The following is a 16,859-nucleotide window of genomic DNA, read 5'->3' on the forward strand; positions in this document are numbered from 1 at the left end:
TACCCCAAGATGGCAGAATTAAAGATTTATTTTATTTTCTCATTTATCACTTTCTGAATTTTTAATTGTTCTACAACACATATGTATTGCTTTTATACTAGAAAAAAAATGTGAGGGATGCATAGGCCCAGTGGGTTCAGTTTTTGTGCAGGAGACTAGAATACTGTAGACACCAAAGTGATCACCAGATAAAAGACACTGATTTTTGGTGTTTTCCCCATCCCCAAAATACCTGAATATTACGACAAACTGCCAACAGTAACAACTACTACAACCATGATTTATCTTGAGAATCACTGGCATACAAAATATTAAAAGTTGTGGAGGAATTCTAGAATTACATTTAAGTAAGCACTGAAAATAACTAGAAATTAAAAATAAAACTTGTATGGTATGATTCTACAAACTGGAACTGCTTTAATGTATATAAGATAATATTCAGAGTAATCTTATATTACTAGGTGGGTGATTAACTATTTTCTGCTCCTTAATATTAGAAAAAAGATTGAGGCCGGGCGCGGTGGCTCAAGCCTGTAATCCCAGCACTTTGGGAGGCCAAGACGGGCAGATCACGAGGTCAGGAGATCGAGACCATCCTGGCTAACACGGTGAAACCCTGTCTCTACTAAAAAGTACAAAAAATCAGCCAGGCGAGCTGGCGGGCGCCTGTAGTCCCAGCTACTCGGGAGGCTGAGGCAGGAGAATGGCGTGAAGCTGGGAGGCGGAGCTTGCAGTGAGCCGAGATCCGGCCACTGCACTCCAGCCTGGGTGACAGAGCGAGACTCTGCCTCAAAGAAAAAAAAAAAAAAGAAAAAAGAAAAAAGATTAAATGGCTTTTAGTGTTAGGAGGGTTTCAGCTACACCATCAGCCATGTCAAGCCCAGAAAGATACAAACTGAAAAATAAATCAGGATTTGGACAAACACAAAGTTTAACACTCACTACACTGCCACATGACAGTTCCCATGTTCCCTTGCCATTTGAAACATGGCCAGTACTAATCAAAATTATATACATTAAATGTTTGTCTTACCCAAACCCCAAAGTTAAACTGTAAATATAAAACCCACGGGGGGGTGGGGGTGAGGAAACTGGAGAGCAGTCTTTTCCCTATTTTCCTACAACCTTCAAATAAGAGATATCTGCTTATATAAGATACATTAGTGGCAATACCTGGCTTAGAAAGTTTCTAGATTTATTTCTAGCTCTCTACATACTGTGATAAAGTCCTAAAGTTGAAAACTACCCACCAATATTACAGGCATGCTGCTTTATAAAATTTGCCCTAAAATTCTAGCCAAAATACTTCACTTTCTGTAATACTTAATATGTGAGATAAAAGTTTTTAGCTCAATAAAAAAGTATTTAAAACAACTCATGTTTTAAACACATTCTACTCTAAATAAATGTATACTATTGTACTTTAAAATGTATCAAAGTAAAGTGTTTTCTATTTTTTAACCATCCTCAATTTTTTAAAATTAACCAATCTTATTTCACCTCTAAAGGGCTTAATCACATGAAATGGACAAATTCCTCTGGACATTTTCCTTAAGGAAAAACTGAAAGGAGATATAGTGAAATGGTGTATGACAGCCATGGTAATTCTAAGGTATACATAAGCAGGGGGAAAAAATGCTCAAAAAATAACAAAATTCTGTATATAAACAGTCATGCTAAACACAGATTTGTACCAATAAGGGTACCGAATCAGATGTTAACAACAGTGTTTTCAGAAAAAGATACAGCAATGAGTAAAAAGCACTATTACAAATGATTTACAGAAACGACTAATTAACCTAACATAAATCCCCTTAAAATGCAAACCATACATTATCTTAACATGAATTACAGAATATTTTCCTAGTAAATTAGGTGTAAAATCCAAACTCGCTTTTAAAATACAACAACCAGAAAATAAGGAATACCGTTCCTTTTTTAACATGTATTTCTCAAAATAAGATTCACCATGAACATTATTTTAGATATTTTTACATCTTCTTTAGCTAACCAAGTGAAAAATCCAATATACACAAATAGGTACTTTCATCAGTACATAAAAGAGCAATAGGTAGCGAAGTTAGAAATGAGAATACAATTGAATAAATACAATACTAGTACAGAGACACCCATTTTTAATCCACAATGAAATATCTGAGTCACGAATAGGTTTTCCATTTTGAATCTAACTTCTAGATGATCTGTATTTTGACCTTAAAGGGGCCAAACTATTTAATATGGATGAAACCCCATGTTCCACTACCTGTAAAGGTCTAATGCAACAGAAAAATGGTCATTTTCTGTTGCTCAGAGTTTTTAAGTAGGTCTTTCATATTATTGTTTAGCACATGACAGACTTATACACATATTTTTAAAAAATCAAACATGGAATTTCTATATACATCAAACCTTTAACAATGTCTGTCTCTGAATTGCTATTATAGTGTTCAAAATTATACAAACAAACATCCAGTAAACAGCATTTTATTTTATGACACTCTGTTAATACAATAAATATACAAAACTTCTAACCCACTGAAACATGCAACATTAGAGGGACACATGGAGGGCATTTCTGTAGAACCATGACAGTCACCATGATGGCAGCGCAATATTAGTTACTGACAAAATATACAAACATCTCTAGATAAATAATCCAAGTCCCAAATTACAAATCACTGAGTAATGATTTTCCAGTGTTCAAACTTTAGTTTGAAATAAAATCGCCATAATTTAATATTACAAACTGAAAAATAACATGGATGACTACTATGTGAAGACCATTTATGACTATGATTTCATGACTGTGATTTTAGTATTAAATATAAAACACTAACAAATGCCAATCTTTTGCTGAGTGAAAATTTAACAATTTGCTGATAGAGAAAAGTAAATGTAAGAATTTAAAGCTCCTTTCATACGATCATACTATAAGCATTGCCATCATTTCAATGCACACGTATATTTTTAAAAAACAATTTTCTCTCTCAAACTTGTATTAAATAACTGGATTTTAAAACATTTTCCCCATCCACACAAAAAAAGATGTGGGTTCTAATTATTCTTTGCTATTTAATAATGCTACCTTTGAGGATTTCTATGTAATATAAACATTCCAATTCTGAAGCAAAGTATTTCAGCATTTTTCAAAAGTTTCTAATATATCTTTTGTTTGTAGTGTGTAGAAAAAAATGGACTTGGGATATAAGTTAATGGTGAATATAGGTGCTCTTGCTGTATTTTGTGGTTAATGTTTTGAATGTATGCAAAATCTACACTCAATAAAGCACACTGATAAAAAAGATTTCCAATAACACTACAGGCTCTGAAAAACAAACTGGCTAAGTTGGTTTAGAATGCAGGTAGAAATTATCGCTGATTCGAAATATTTACAAAAACAGCTTTAAATTCATATGCTGAAGAGTAAAAGAAATGTCTTCCAAGTATACCTGATGTCAGTAAGATCCCAAATAAATCAAATGTAAACACCATCTGGATGGATCTGTGTTACCTAGTAACACGCAGCGCTGCTTCATGGATAGTGAGAACTTGGCATCCCACCTCTAGCATGAAACTTTTTCTGTAACTCCAGGTTTGGGGAGAATGAAGGCGATTTAACTATTTATGCCTATCTGATTTTTTAAAAAATAAGGATTTCCAGCCTCTAATATCACAATCCTTACTTAAAATCTAATTGAAAAATCACCATCTATCATTCTGCAATCTTAAATTAGCTAGACTTTCAAAACACAGTAGCATGACTTACAAATGTCTTTGAGTCACTTAATCAGTGTTAAAATTGATTCAAAGTTTGAACCCAAGAATACTATAAGAACAAAGTTCTGTGCTGCATAGTAACAATTTTAATGTGATTATCTTAATGCATTTAACTGTATTTATATTTTCTTGCTTGGTGCAAGTTAAATGCTTTTTTTTTCTATTGCTGGAAATTTTCGGTATATTCAGTCTGTCTCAAAAAGTGAAAGACAGGTGCATTTAGGGATTCAAGTACATGAAAAAATGCCAGGGTCTTTTTATGTTTGATGCCACTGGAGATTAAAAGCTAAAGGAAAATCCCTTAAATACTGTACATTCTTTTTAGACAACGGTTAGGCTAGCCTTTAATACCTCTGTTAAAAATCACACACACACATGCCCCAAAAAGAGCTGCCAGACACAATCTTAGTTGTAACCACAGAATACACCAAAGTTTTCATATAGCAAAATGTTACTATATGACTACCGAAATTTTTAAAAGGAATTATTACCACTACTTTCTACTGCATTAACTACCTTCTCTTTTGGATAATGTACTGCGTATTATATTAAATTCTTATATTGCACCCCCAAACTTTTTATATAAAAGAAACTCTTGCAGAAAACCATTTCTGTGATTCCATTAACCCCTGAATCCTACAACCATAAGCAGTACAGAAGCCAAAATACTAATTCTCTTAATATAAGAAATGTGGTGCCCATGCAAATCAGAGATTGTTATCAAAATATCAGCTACTCTAAAAAAGAAAAGAAAAGAAAAAGATGACAAATACTACATTATCTACTACAAAATGCAAATAGGCTCTTCACTGGTAACTGAAACAGCTAAAAAGCAAGCCCATTTAAAATCCCTAAGTCTCTGCTGGCCTATTTCTTTCAATATAAATAGGGAAAAAGGAATGAAACATAGTTTACTTTTCCAATGCACAATCCTTATCTCTAAAGATTCTTGAAAGAACTACTGCAGTTAGTATTAAATGTGTTTTTAATCATAAGTACCATTATTAATTTTCAGTGGGTCACCACTGAAATAATTCACTGAACGTCATCCCCCAAAAAATATGGAGAATATTTATTTAGCATGTAATATTTTTTCTGCAAGGGGCACTGAAATATTAAGAAACTATTAGGTAAAGTAATAAGACAAGGAAGTTTTCCTGGTTTTAGCCCATGCACAAGTGAACAGGAAATATCCATGCTGTCTGTACTCTGTGTTTTGAACATAAAAATATTTGTAGAATACAGTAACTGGAGAAAAAAGTACAGTCAAAAGGTAACAGTGTATTGTTTGAAGATTCTTAAATTTGGTTACCCTTGAAAGCATTCTGAGCTGCACTAGATGCTGCAGTTGAAGCTGCATTTGCAGCTGCGGTCTGGACAGTTTTGTTGGACATCACACCTGTTGCAAACTCTTGTTGGGCCTTCTCAAAACTCGCACCTGTTGTGCGATATAGTCCATGTACCTACAGAGGCACAAAAAAGTGGGAGAAGGTAAGTAGCAACCTACACATTCATTTCCAGCAGCTCTTAATCTCAACATTAATCAAACAAAAAAGACTAGATTGTAGTCATGCTTCCTAAGATCAAGAATATTAGCCACCAAACTGACACACAATAATTGTATTTAAACATTTTTCTTAAAACAGGTTTTCCTTTTCTTTTCCAAGCTGAAGAGATAATTATGCTAATTCAAACCAAAAATAAAGAACTTCTTAGCTAACTGCAAAAAGTTGTATTTTCCTCTGCACCCAATTAGTCAAGTGAAATTATTACAGCATTACAATGAAATGGTATAAACATAGTAACAAGAAACAATACATTAATTTATGACCCCAAACTATTCAGAGAGAACATTACCTTATCTATATCCATTTTAGCTATATATGCACCACAGGCCCTGTTATAATCAAATGAGATCATTTTATCATTTAATGTACCAAGCACTACTTATGTCCTTCAACATATTGCTGCTATGCACTCTGTATATAATTTAACATTTTGTGTATGGTCAAGTAAGTCCTAAAGAATGCACAAAGAAACACTTCTGGGAATTGTTTCTCCATACTGATTCATCGCTCAAATCTTGGGATTTATTTTCAGGAGTAGGGTTCAAAAATTTTCTATCAATATATGCTTTAAAAGCTGCATAATTAAACTATGAGTCCATCAATACGTAACAGCCACTTATTTTAACACAAATTTGAAGAAGGAAATAACAAACCAACATTTATTAATTATATGCCCACAAACTTCATACAGTGGGGAGAGAAAGATACTGGTAATTACACTGCACTGTGACTGGATCTAAATTAGAAGCTTGACTGAAATGCAATCAAAGCAGGCTTAGGGAAGGAGCCAATGCATCCAAGTCAGTCTTTTTTCCACACCTGGATAGGAATTGGTAACTGTGGAGTAAGAAAAAGGATAATGAGTCAAAGACTCTCAAAGCAAGCTTGTATTTGGGGAAGTAGTTTCAAGAAGAGAGAGAAAAGAGAGGATAGGCTGGTTTGGGGAGAAGGGCGAATGGAGAAGATAAGTTCCAAACATTTGTTCATTCGTTCCAGATGATAAGTTCTAAACATTTCTTCATTCATTCCAAGGCTATTGACAACCTACTCTAGGCCTGCCACAGCAGGCAGGCAAAGGTTTGGTTTAAAACTTGGGAGAGGAATGGACTAAAGACATGGACTTGGAAACCAATGGCATATGTTATGGACTGAATGTTTGTGTCCCCCCCCACCCCAAATTCTTATGTTAAAATCCCAACCATCAATATGATGGTATTAGCAGGTGGGCCTTTTGGGGGGTGATTTTGCCATGAAGGTAAACTTTTCATTAATGGAATAAATGCCCTTATAAAAGAGATCCCAAGGCCCAGTGTGGTGGCATACACCTATGGTCCCAGACTTCCACTTTAATCTGGGCAATATACGTCTCTTAAAAAAAAATTTTTTTTTTTTTTTTTAAAGAGATGCCAGAGAGCTCTCTGACAACCTTCCATCACATAAGGACACAGAAACTGTCTATGAACCAGGAAGTTGGCCCCTGCCTCCGAGACACTGAATTTATCAGTGTCTTATCTTGGACTTTCCAGCCTCGAGAACTGTGAGAAATCATTATCTGTTGTTTAAGCTACCTAATCTATGGTATTTTTGTTATAGCAGCCCAAAGGGACTAAAACAACATATAAATGATAGCTGAAACCTTGGCATTTACGAAACTGTCTATAGAGAACCCAGAGTAGAAAGAGAATAAAATCAAGTACACAACCTAATTAATGCAGAAACAGAAAACCAAATATCACATGTTCTCACTTATACGTGGGAGCTAAACACTGGGTACACATGGCCATAAAGATGGCAACAACAGACACTGGGGATATAAACACAGGAGAGGGTGGGAGGGTGAGAAGAGCTGAAAAACTACCAATTGGGTACTATGCTCACTACCTGGATGACAGGCTCAACTGTCCCCCAAACCTCAGCATCATATAATATACCTTTATAACAAACCTGCACATGTATCCCCTGAATCTGAAATAAAAATTCAAATTGTTTTAAAAAGACACTATTTAAGAGGCATCCACAAGAAGGAATGACTGGGAGAGGAATGGGAAGAACCAGATACAGATACTTCTCACTGATGCCAAGAGAAGAGAGCATGTTAACACATGAAAAGCTATCAGAAAAGCTATCAAGAAAGCATGTTAATGCATGAAAATCTATCAGGGTACAAGATAAAAATAACCCAGACAGCCCTGAGTGCTTCTGCTATAGTGGTAAAAGCAAACGCCACATTACTACTGATCAAAGTGTCAAATGGTCAAGAATAAAAAGAGAGCACTGACAAATACATATACTGGTAAATCCGAAGATTCCTTTTTCCTAGTACCTTAGCACTATCATAAGTATAAAAGTAATTCTTTTTATTCCCTTTTAAAACCAAGTTTTCTATGGAAAATTAAAGATACAGATAAATCACTACTCCTGTGTTCTAGACACTTACCTCACAGTGAGTACAAATGACTGGATCCTAGAAAACGAAGTGTATTATAGAAATCTTATCAACCTTCTTTACTTATTAGGCCCAATCAGAGCAATGCAATTACAGATTCACTTGTCTGTCTCTTCCCCTCTTCTCCCAACTTTGTGAGCATGTAATAAATAAATGTTAATTCTTATTTGCTTTATTATTTCCTTTTTCGAACTTGCACTAAACTGAGTGGCTGATACTATGTGTTCACGGCCTTCACAGTTTACTAAAATGTAATTCACAGTCCCACAGAACACAGAAGCAAAATAAAGGTAGGAATAGCCACATTTCTCAATAGTTTGTATCTATACAGACCCAGAGAGCCACCTAGAGGGAAAAGACCACATATATATATACAGTGCACAATGCTCAAATACTGGATCAAATCCATTACATCCATGTGAAAAGGGTGGATTCTTGATTTCAGGGCCCTGTGAAAGATAGGCTAATCATCAGGATCTTTAAAAGCTTATTACTTCCCTCCAGGGTTTCAGATGGTATCTACTGATAATTCACACTGCTGATATCAGGGAGAAGATTTTGACACCAAGTACTATAATTTTTTTAAAAAATTACACAGCTTGGGAGTGGGGGGCAAGGGGAGGGATAGCATTAGGAGAAATACCTAATGCAGATGATGGGTTGATGGGTGCAGCAAACCACCATGGCACATGTATACCCATGTAACAAACCTGCATGTTCTGCACATGTATCCCAGAACTTAAAGTATAAAAAAAAAAAAAAAAAAATTTTAATTTTGAAAAAATCCAATTTATCTTTAAAAAAAAAAAAAAAAAAAGTACCAGTTGATGGTTTGCTTAAATGGAGCACAATTATCACCAAGTTGCACAGCCTTTTTATCTGTACTGTCACTTTAGGAAATCTCACTGTGTTGACCTGAATGCATATTACCTAGTGGAAAATTCCATAAATGCAGAATAGTCTAGAGAATTAAAAAAAAAAAATTAAGCAACTTAAATACTATCTTTTCTACTTACGGGAACTGCATTACTCCTAAAATAATATTTAGTTCTAGGAAAATCACAGAAAAGGCACTAAATTTGGTTTCTACTAATTCCAGCTGGCTGGCCACCACTCAAAACTTCAAGTCTGCTTCCCATAAAACAAGAATATTTGTTACCCTATGTGCTCCTCAGAGTTTTCCCAAAGATCAAATCGGAATGTATATAAATGAGTTACACTAACATAAATTAATTTTTAAGTATCTGCAGAAGTGTCACAGCCAAAATGTAGATATGATTTCATCAAGGACTCCTGCCTCCTTAATGCAGCTTCAGAGACAGTACACGCTGTGGTGGTGTATGACACAGAAAAACTGTATCATATGGGAAGTAAAGAATAATGGCACTTTATTTAAATAATCCAAACATATGTCTTCATTAAAACATACAGAATACCATTTCCAGAAACTGTGCTTTTATTAAGATCCCTGTCAGGCCAAAATTATTTCAACTTTTATAAAAGCTGGGAAAATAAAACAAATGAATTTTTTAAATATATATTTTTTAAATTCTTGTTTTGAGTTTTTAAAAAAGTATGGACCTCTAAGCCTAACAATTTCAGTTTGAAATTTCTGGAAACCCTCTACTAACCCTCCTGCCCACAGATGGGGCAGATATCCCCTCTGTAAGCCCTTGAATTGCTGCTCTAGTTTCACCATGTTGAAATCACGCACCCTTTAAGCACTCTCTCAAATAATGCTCTGTCCGCTCTTTTGTGCCTGAACTAGCCATGGCTTTCCCTATTGAGAGTACCTCCAATCCTTTGTACATCTGGGGAGGCATGTATGTACTTCTTCTTTTATAGGGTTCATGTCTATGTCGTATTATATTCCACCTGCTTTTACTTGCCTAAGGGCAACAACTAATTCTACTCATTTTACACCCCCTAAAAGACATAGCTTAGTAATCTGCAGTAGAAGCCACTGAGTAATTATTTGTCTACCTGCTGGGGATTAAGTGTTCCAAAATTGTCCTCATTAATAATAATTTTTACCAAATAAGTGCAATATGGCTTAAGGAGACTATACCTGTGTTACAAAGTAAAATGCTTAGTTTGCAGTCACCTCAGAGGTTAAATGTTTTAAAAGTAGACATACTACTTCACACCTGCTAGGATGGCTGGAATGAGAAAAATGGAAAATCACAAGTGTTGGCAAGGATGTAGAGAAAGTGCTGGTGGGAATGTAAAATGATACAGTCCTTGCAGAAAAGAGTTTGGAGGTGCCTCAAAAAGCTAAACATAGAATTACTATAAGACTACATAGGAATTCCACACCTGGGTATATATGTACACAAGAGAGCTGAAAACAAAGACTCAAACAGACACCTGTATGTATACCAATGTTCACGGCAGCACTATTCACAATAGCCAAAAGGTGGGAAAATCTCAAGTGCCCATCAACAGATAAACACAATGTGGTATAAAGATACAATGGAGTATTATTCAGTCTTAAAAAGGAATGCATTTCTGATACATGCTGCAACATGGATGAACCTTGAAAACATTATGGTAATGAAATAAGCCAGGTACAGAAGGAAAATATTGTGTAACTCCATTTATATGAAATATCTAAAACAGGCAATTCATAGCAAATCAGAGGCTGCCAGAGGCTGAGAATAGGGAGGAATAAAATTATTGCTTAATGACTAGAGTTTCTGTTTGGGGTGATACAAAGTTCTGGAAATAGACGTTAGTGATGGTTGTGCAACACTGTGACTGTAATTGATGCCACTGAATTGTACACCTAAATATAATTAAAATGACAAAGTTTATGTTATACATATTTTGCCACAATTAAAACAAATACAATACACCAAAAGCCATTAAATTGTATACTTTAGGTTTTTTTTTTTTTTTTTTCCAATTATTTTGTATTTTTTAGAGACAAGGTCTCACTCGGTTGCCCAGGCTGGAGTGTAGTGGTATGCAATCACAGCTCACTGCAGCCCCAAACTCCTGGGTTCAAGTGATCCTCCCTCCTCAGTCTCTCCAACAGCGAGGACAACAAACTCACACCACTATGTCTGGATATGTTTTTTTTTTTTAATGTCTTGTAAGGGGTTGGAGGGTGGTCTCATTATGTTGCCCAAGCTGATCTCAAACTCCTCGGCCTCCTAAAGCTTCCCAAAGTGCTAGAATTACAGGTGTGAACCACCATGCATGGTCTAAACTGTATATTTTAAATGGGTGAATTGTATGCTAATTATATTTCAATAAAGCTGATAAAAAAATGCATATAAAGATGACTTAGATGAAAGTGCCGTATTTACAGCATTATAAATACTCACCAATCTACCAAATCTATCAAATTTGAAGATGCCTAAGATAATAATAATTTAGTTACAGTAACCTAGATTTGGGATCTACTAAGTAGCTAGCTTAGTACTTATTGAAAAGGTAACAAAATAAAATTGGGGTAAAGTTTTTTTTTAGGTGAATAAACTAAGAGTATCAACCGAGGACAGGATATAAACAATCTGCTCAAGAGTGCCATTTTTTTCTAGGAATTCAAAAGTACTACTCTATCTGTGTCCCTTAGAAGAAGGTGACAAGTAAATGGATGAGCATTTTAACAGACGATGTGAACCATCCAGAATTGATTCCTAATCAGCAAAGACGACAGTGCTGAATGGTTCTGACAGAGAAGTAGCATGCCTATCTGTGACTACAGAAAAACAGCACAGTGGAATTACCAGCTTTCTATCCTAGGTCATAAATAAAGTTACAAAGTGGGACAGACAAGGGGGAGAGGTGAACGATAGCAATGCTTTCAAAGAAAGTACAGATGATGATCCTTGAACGGGGCAGGTCCACTTATAATATGTGATTTTTTTTCCCAACCAAACTCAGATAGAAAATACAGTATTCACGGGAGGTAAAACCCGAGTACACAGAAGCCTTTTTATATACATGGGTTCTGCAGGGTTGACTCCAAGACTTGAGTATGCATATATTTGGTATATGGATGGGTGGGTTCTGAAACCAATCCCTGCATGCAGAGGGATAACTCTAAGAGTCACTTTTCACCTAAGAAAACTATCACTTTATATATAATAGGATATCTTCACAAAGCATTTACCATAAAACACCAACTAGTGAGACTTAATCACAGCGTTCTATATCATAGACCCAATTCAACGCTCCCACAAAAACGAGTATCTGCAGAATAGATATTGTAGTAAATAAACAAAATTTGAAACACTTCAGAAAACTTGTCTTTTAAAGAGGTAAAATAACTTTTTTCTAAAATTCAAAATCCAAAAAATTCACTATTAAAAACTATTTAATGTGAACATGACCGTCTATGAACAAATTTCATGGAAGTGATAATCATGCAAAACCAGGTCCCAAAAGGAATACAAATGATATATTATCTATTAATTACTTCCATATTAACTTATTCTAGCTCTTATACCAATTAACAGAAGGAAAAAATTTTGGATTCCCCTGATCCATAGTCTTCCGTGATGCATTCATTTACTGTTATTTGACACATTTATAACATCTCCCCGCTTAGCCCAAAGCCATTACTCAATTCTTTCTAATAGTTCTAACAGAAAGAGGACCTTTTGAAAAAATACCATTTGGAAATAATCTGAGAGAAAACAAGAAATCCATTTGTGAAACGTCAGGACTAAACTAGACTCTTCTCCATGTAGATGTACAGGAGACATATATTCTTTCAATATTTGAAATGTGGAGTATAAAACGACACTGTGGGGGAAACCAACAGCACAATCTCATACTGGGCACTGCGGCACCAATGATGACCTACTTCAGTTATCCCAGACAACAGAAAGCCAACGAAATTACCAAAATCCTATTCACTTCAATTAGGATAAATATATAGGGCAGAGCACATTTACCTTAAGAGAAGAACAGCTTAATAAAACCCAACAATTCTATAGTCAAAACTGTGCATAGAGTACAGTTACAGGGCATTAACTGTTCTTGAAAAGCCTGACCCCTAGTGGTTATAAATACTGCTACATACCTGCAAAGGATTTTTTGTCATTAAATTGCCAGTTTTGATCAAGTGTGAAACAGAAAATTAAAAAAGAAAATTAGGTTTTTAAAATTGGATCTTAATTTCTATTACAGCGAGAGAAATGCCTATTAAAATATGAAAGCTGGTGCAAATTATATTTTAGCTTACATTATCCCTATTGTACTTCATAAAATCATACAGAAAATCAAATCATCTAAACTCCTTATTTCACAGATAAAGAACCTGAGACTCAGAGAAGTTTAGGAACTTGTGAACACATAGAAAGAGAAGTTCTGGTAACTTTTTTATGAGGTAAAAAACAACAACAACAACAAAATATCAGAGTATGCTGCATGATATCCATATCAATGCTTTTATTTGAGAAAGTCATATTTCTTTTCAATGCCTGGCATATGAGCACTGTTCTATAACTTTTTCTTTGTGTGGTGGATCCTGAAAAACTGTATACCTGGAAAATGGAAAGGAAAAAAACTGCTGGTCAAAGAATTCAGAGCGTGCACAGGGTAGTAGTCCATTATGGAACAGGTACAGAATAAACACTTCCTCCACACCCTGGCTCTAGTGATCATCTGTGCCACACATTCCCTAACCACGGCCAGTGCTGGTTAAAGTTCCCTTCATACTCCACCCATAGCAGAGTCTTAATTGTTGTGAGTATTCTCCTCAAGGCCCTCTTCTGACTCCACACACTTTCTAGGCTTCACTCACTTCAGTAAGTCAATACTTTCCAGTCTAGAAATCCAGCCTAAAGCTCTTCCCTTGCTCCTGACTTGTATATACAAAAGCCTACTCAATATTTATATTTTAATGCACCACCAGTTAATTTAAACTCCCCAAATTCAACATCGATGTGGAAAACATCTTGATCCCCAAACCATTTTTCTTGTACTCTCTTCCTGAATGGTCCATCATCTAAAAACCTGGGTGTCATCCTTGAGTCTCACCTTGTCCCCTACTTCCAGGCCCAAGTTGGATTAATCGTTACCTGCTCATTTTCTCTTTACTACATTTTCTTCACATTTCCTTAGTTCAGGCCACCATCATTACTAATCAGCTTCCTAGCCTGTCTCCTAAGTGTTTCCAAGTACCACTGCTCGGCCCTACAAATCCCAAATGTATTTCGGAATAATGCTTCTAAAATTCAAATCTAATCAATTCAATTACTCTTCTCCTTAAAACTCTTCTATGGCTCACTACCACTTTTTGGAGAAGATTTAAACTTCTTAACAAGACACTGTAGGATATAAGTATGCTTATGTGTTCAATTTCATCTTCCAATACCAACACCGTACAATTCTCCTAGCCCCAGCTCACACACCATGTTTTATCTCCCATCCATTCTGAGCTACATTTAATTCCCTGAATTTGCCATGTTATTTCCTACAACTAGATGTGAACGTGGTATCCCCACTCTCTGGTACCTCCTTATCCCTCTTATCCTCTTCCCTGTCCCTTATTCTTTTGCTTAGATAACTATAATGATGAGCAGCCATCATTATATCTCAGCTGAAGCAATACTTTAAAAGACCTCCAAAACTTGATTAGGTGTCCCTCTGCTCCCTATACTTACCTCTATCATGGCCATTAAATCACTGAATTGGGAGGCCTACCAATTTATTTCTCTTCCTCACCAACAGGTGATCTCTCTGAGCTCATGCACAGCTCAGTGCCTGGCACATAATATATGCTCAATAACAGCTGTTTAACAAATGAGTAAAAACTGCCACACACCACAAAACCCTCTACTATACTCTAAATGTATTACATTTCTAGTTCTATAAAACACCCTCAACGATACATGTGAAATAATAAAGGAATTCTCCAACACTGACTGTAATGGTCAGTGTTATGTGTTAATTTGGCTAGGCCATAGTCTCCACTTATTCAAACACTAACCTAGGTGTTGTTGTGAAGGTATTTTGTATATGTAATAGGCGTCTACCATCAGTTGACTTTAAGAAGTGTTCTAAATTATCTGGGTATGCCCCATCCAATCTGTTGAAAGGCCTTAAGAACAGAACTGGAGTTCCTCTGAGGAAGAAGAAATCCCACTTGTGGACTACAGTTTCAGCTTCTGCCTGAGAGTTCCGGCCTGCCCTCTTGATATCAGACTGACCTCACCAGCCAATTCCCTGCAATTAACCTCTTCATTCTTTCTGTTTCTGATACCATGCTGACTTGATAAACGCATTTACTAAACCAGACCCCGAATATAAAATAATAAAGAGGTCAAGATTAGAAAGGAAAACTATTAACTGAGAAGGCCCTGTTCTATGCAGTTTACATTCACTGTTTCATTTAACCTTCACACCAACCCTATAAAAGTAGTTACTCTTTCCATTCCTTCTTTTATTCAACAAATATCTGAGTGCATATCACATGCTAATCACTGCATGTCACTGTCCCAGATGTGAGGAATACAACCTGAAAGCATACAGAACAGGTCTCCACTCTCACGCAGCTTGGAGTACAGTTCAGGACACTAAACCTGAGTGGTTACAGAAGCCTGTCTCAGGTCACACAGCTGTAAGTGAAGTTGCCAAAATTTCAACCTGAGTTGTATGGTTCCAAAGCAAAACTCTTGCTCTTCTCATCTAATTCCAATGCTAAAGACTTGTTCACGCTGGGGGTGCTTAACAGGTGGGTACCCAGAATACATGCACCATAAGGCATATAAACTGGCTTCTGCCTAGGTCCCACAGTGAGCAATATAGACAGTTAATTTCCCCAAGAAAACAGAGAATGACATGGTCCCTAAGATACAAGGCAACAAAAAACATTCTGGGAGACACAGCAAGACCAGAGCTGGGTCTTGAAAGAACACTAATAGGTCTTCAACTAGCCGAGAAGACGAATTAATGCATGGATTTAAAAACATCATATAAACAAACTCTGGAACAAAGGAATGTACATGATGTTTCTGAAAAAACTGAGCAATACAGTTTGACTAGGAAAAAAAGTGTTAATCACGGAGCTGTGAGATGTCACCACTAGCCCTTCTTCCCACCACCACTATAATGCCAACCTGGGATTCCTTGAGAGGACAAAATGGCATAATACTGGTAAAGTGTTCTGCGTAGGGCCCAGAGTATCGCTGAGCACAATAGAAGTGATGTCATCTTTAGGTTATTAAGGCCCATTTGCTGGCTAAATTTATGGCATGTAGTGTGTTTTTACAACCTTAGCGATGCTGGTGTTTCTGAATGTAGCCCTTCTTCGCACTGCCACCAAAATCCCATTCCCATTCCCAGATCCACGACAAAAACCTGCAGAGTGCCGATTTTTGGGGGTTTTTTTAAGGTGAATATGGTAATTATATATTAAATGGACTGCGAGAAGGATGAGGGAATGTAAGTAACCTGTAAAAACAAATTTCTGGATTAGCTGAGGATGGAAATGGAAAAGAAGAGAAAGATGGAAAAGATACTAAAAAGGGATCTAAGAAAGTGAATTAAAAAGTAATGGAAGCAGCTGGGAATGGCGGCTCATGCCTATAATCCCAGTGGGTGGATCACGAGGTCAGCAGATCAAGACCATCCTGGCCAACATGGTGAAACCCTGTCTCAACTAAAAATACAAAAATTAGCTGGGCGTGGTGGCGCATGCCTGTAATTCCAGCTACTCAGGAGGCTGAGGCAGGAGAATTGCTTGAACCAGGGAGTTGGAGGTTGCAGTGAACAGAGATCATGCCACTGCACTTCAGCCTGGTGACAGAGAAGACTCCATCTCAAAAAAAAAAAAAAAAAAAATAGCTGAGTGTGGTGGTGCATGCCTGTAATCCCAGCTACTTGGGAGGCTGAGTCAGGAGAATCACTTGAACCTGGGAGGCAGAGGCTGCAGTGAGCCGAGATCACGCCATTGCACTCCAGCCTGGCGACAGAGCAAGATTCTGCCTCAAAAAAAAAAAAAAAAAAAAAAAAAGGTAATGAAAGCACTGACAGAGCAATCACAGCACTGACAAAATGTTCAATGGAATTACATAAAGTGCTTATTGCCATCTCATTCATAATAGTATTCA

At 36.3% G+C, this 16,859-nt stretch overlaps 1 protein-coding gene across 2 annotated transcripts in view; it reads right to left on the reverse strand.

Moving 5' to 3' along the window:
* Positions 1-1,687: 1,687 nt before the first annotated feature.
* SCAMP1 (secretory carrier membrane protein 1) overlaps positions 1,688-16,859 on the reverse strand; it is a 115,494-nt gene continuing 100,322 nt past the window's right edge. For both annotated transcript variants that reach the window (XM_017895542.1, XM_017895541.1), the window contains one exon: positions 1,688-5,240. In XM_017895542.1, the coding sequence (XP_017751031.1) occupies positions 5,076-5,240 (165 nt within the window). In that variant the 3' untranslated portion in view covers positions 1,688-5,075. The remainder of the gene's footprint in view (positions 5,241-16,859) is intronic.

Source organism: Rhinopithecus bieti, unplaced genomic scaffold (genome assembly GCF_001698545.2).
Source record: "Rhinopithecus bieti isolate Rb0 unplaced genomic scaffold, ASM169854v2 scaffold_26302, whole genome shotgun sequence".
Classification (NCBI taxonomy): Eukaryota; Metazoa; Chordata; class Mammalia; order Primates; family Cercopithecidae; genus Rhinopithecus; species Rhinopithecus bieti.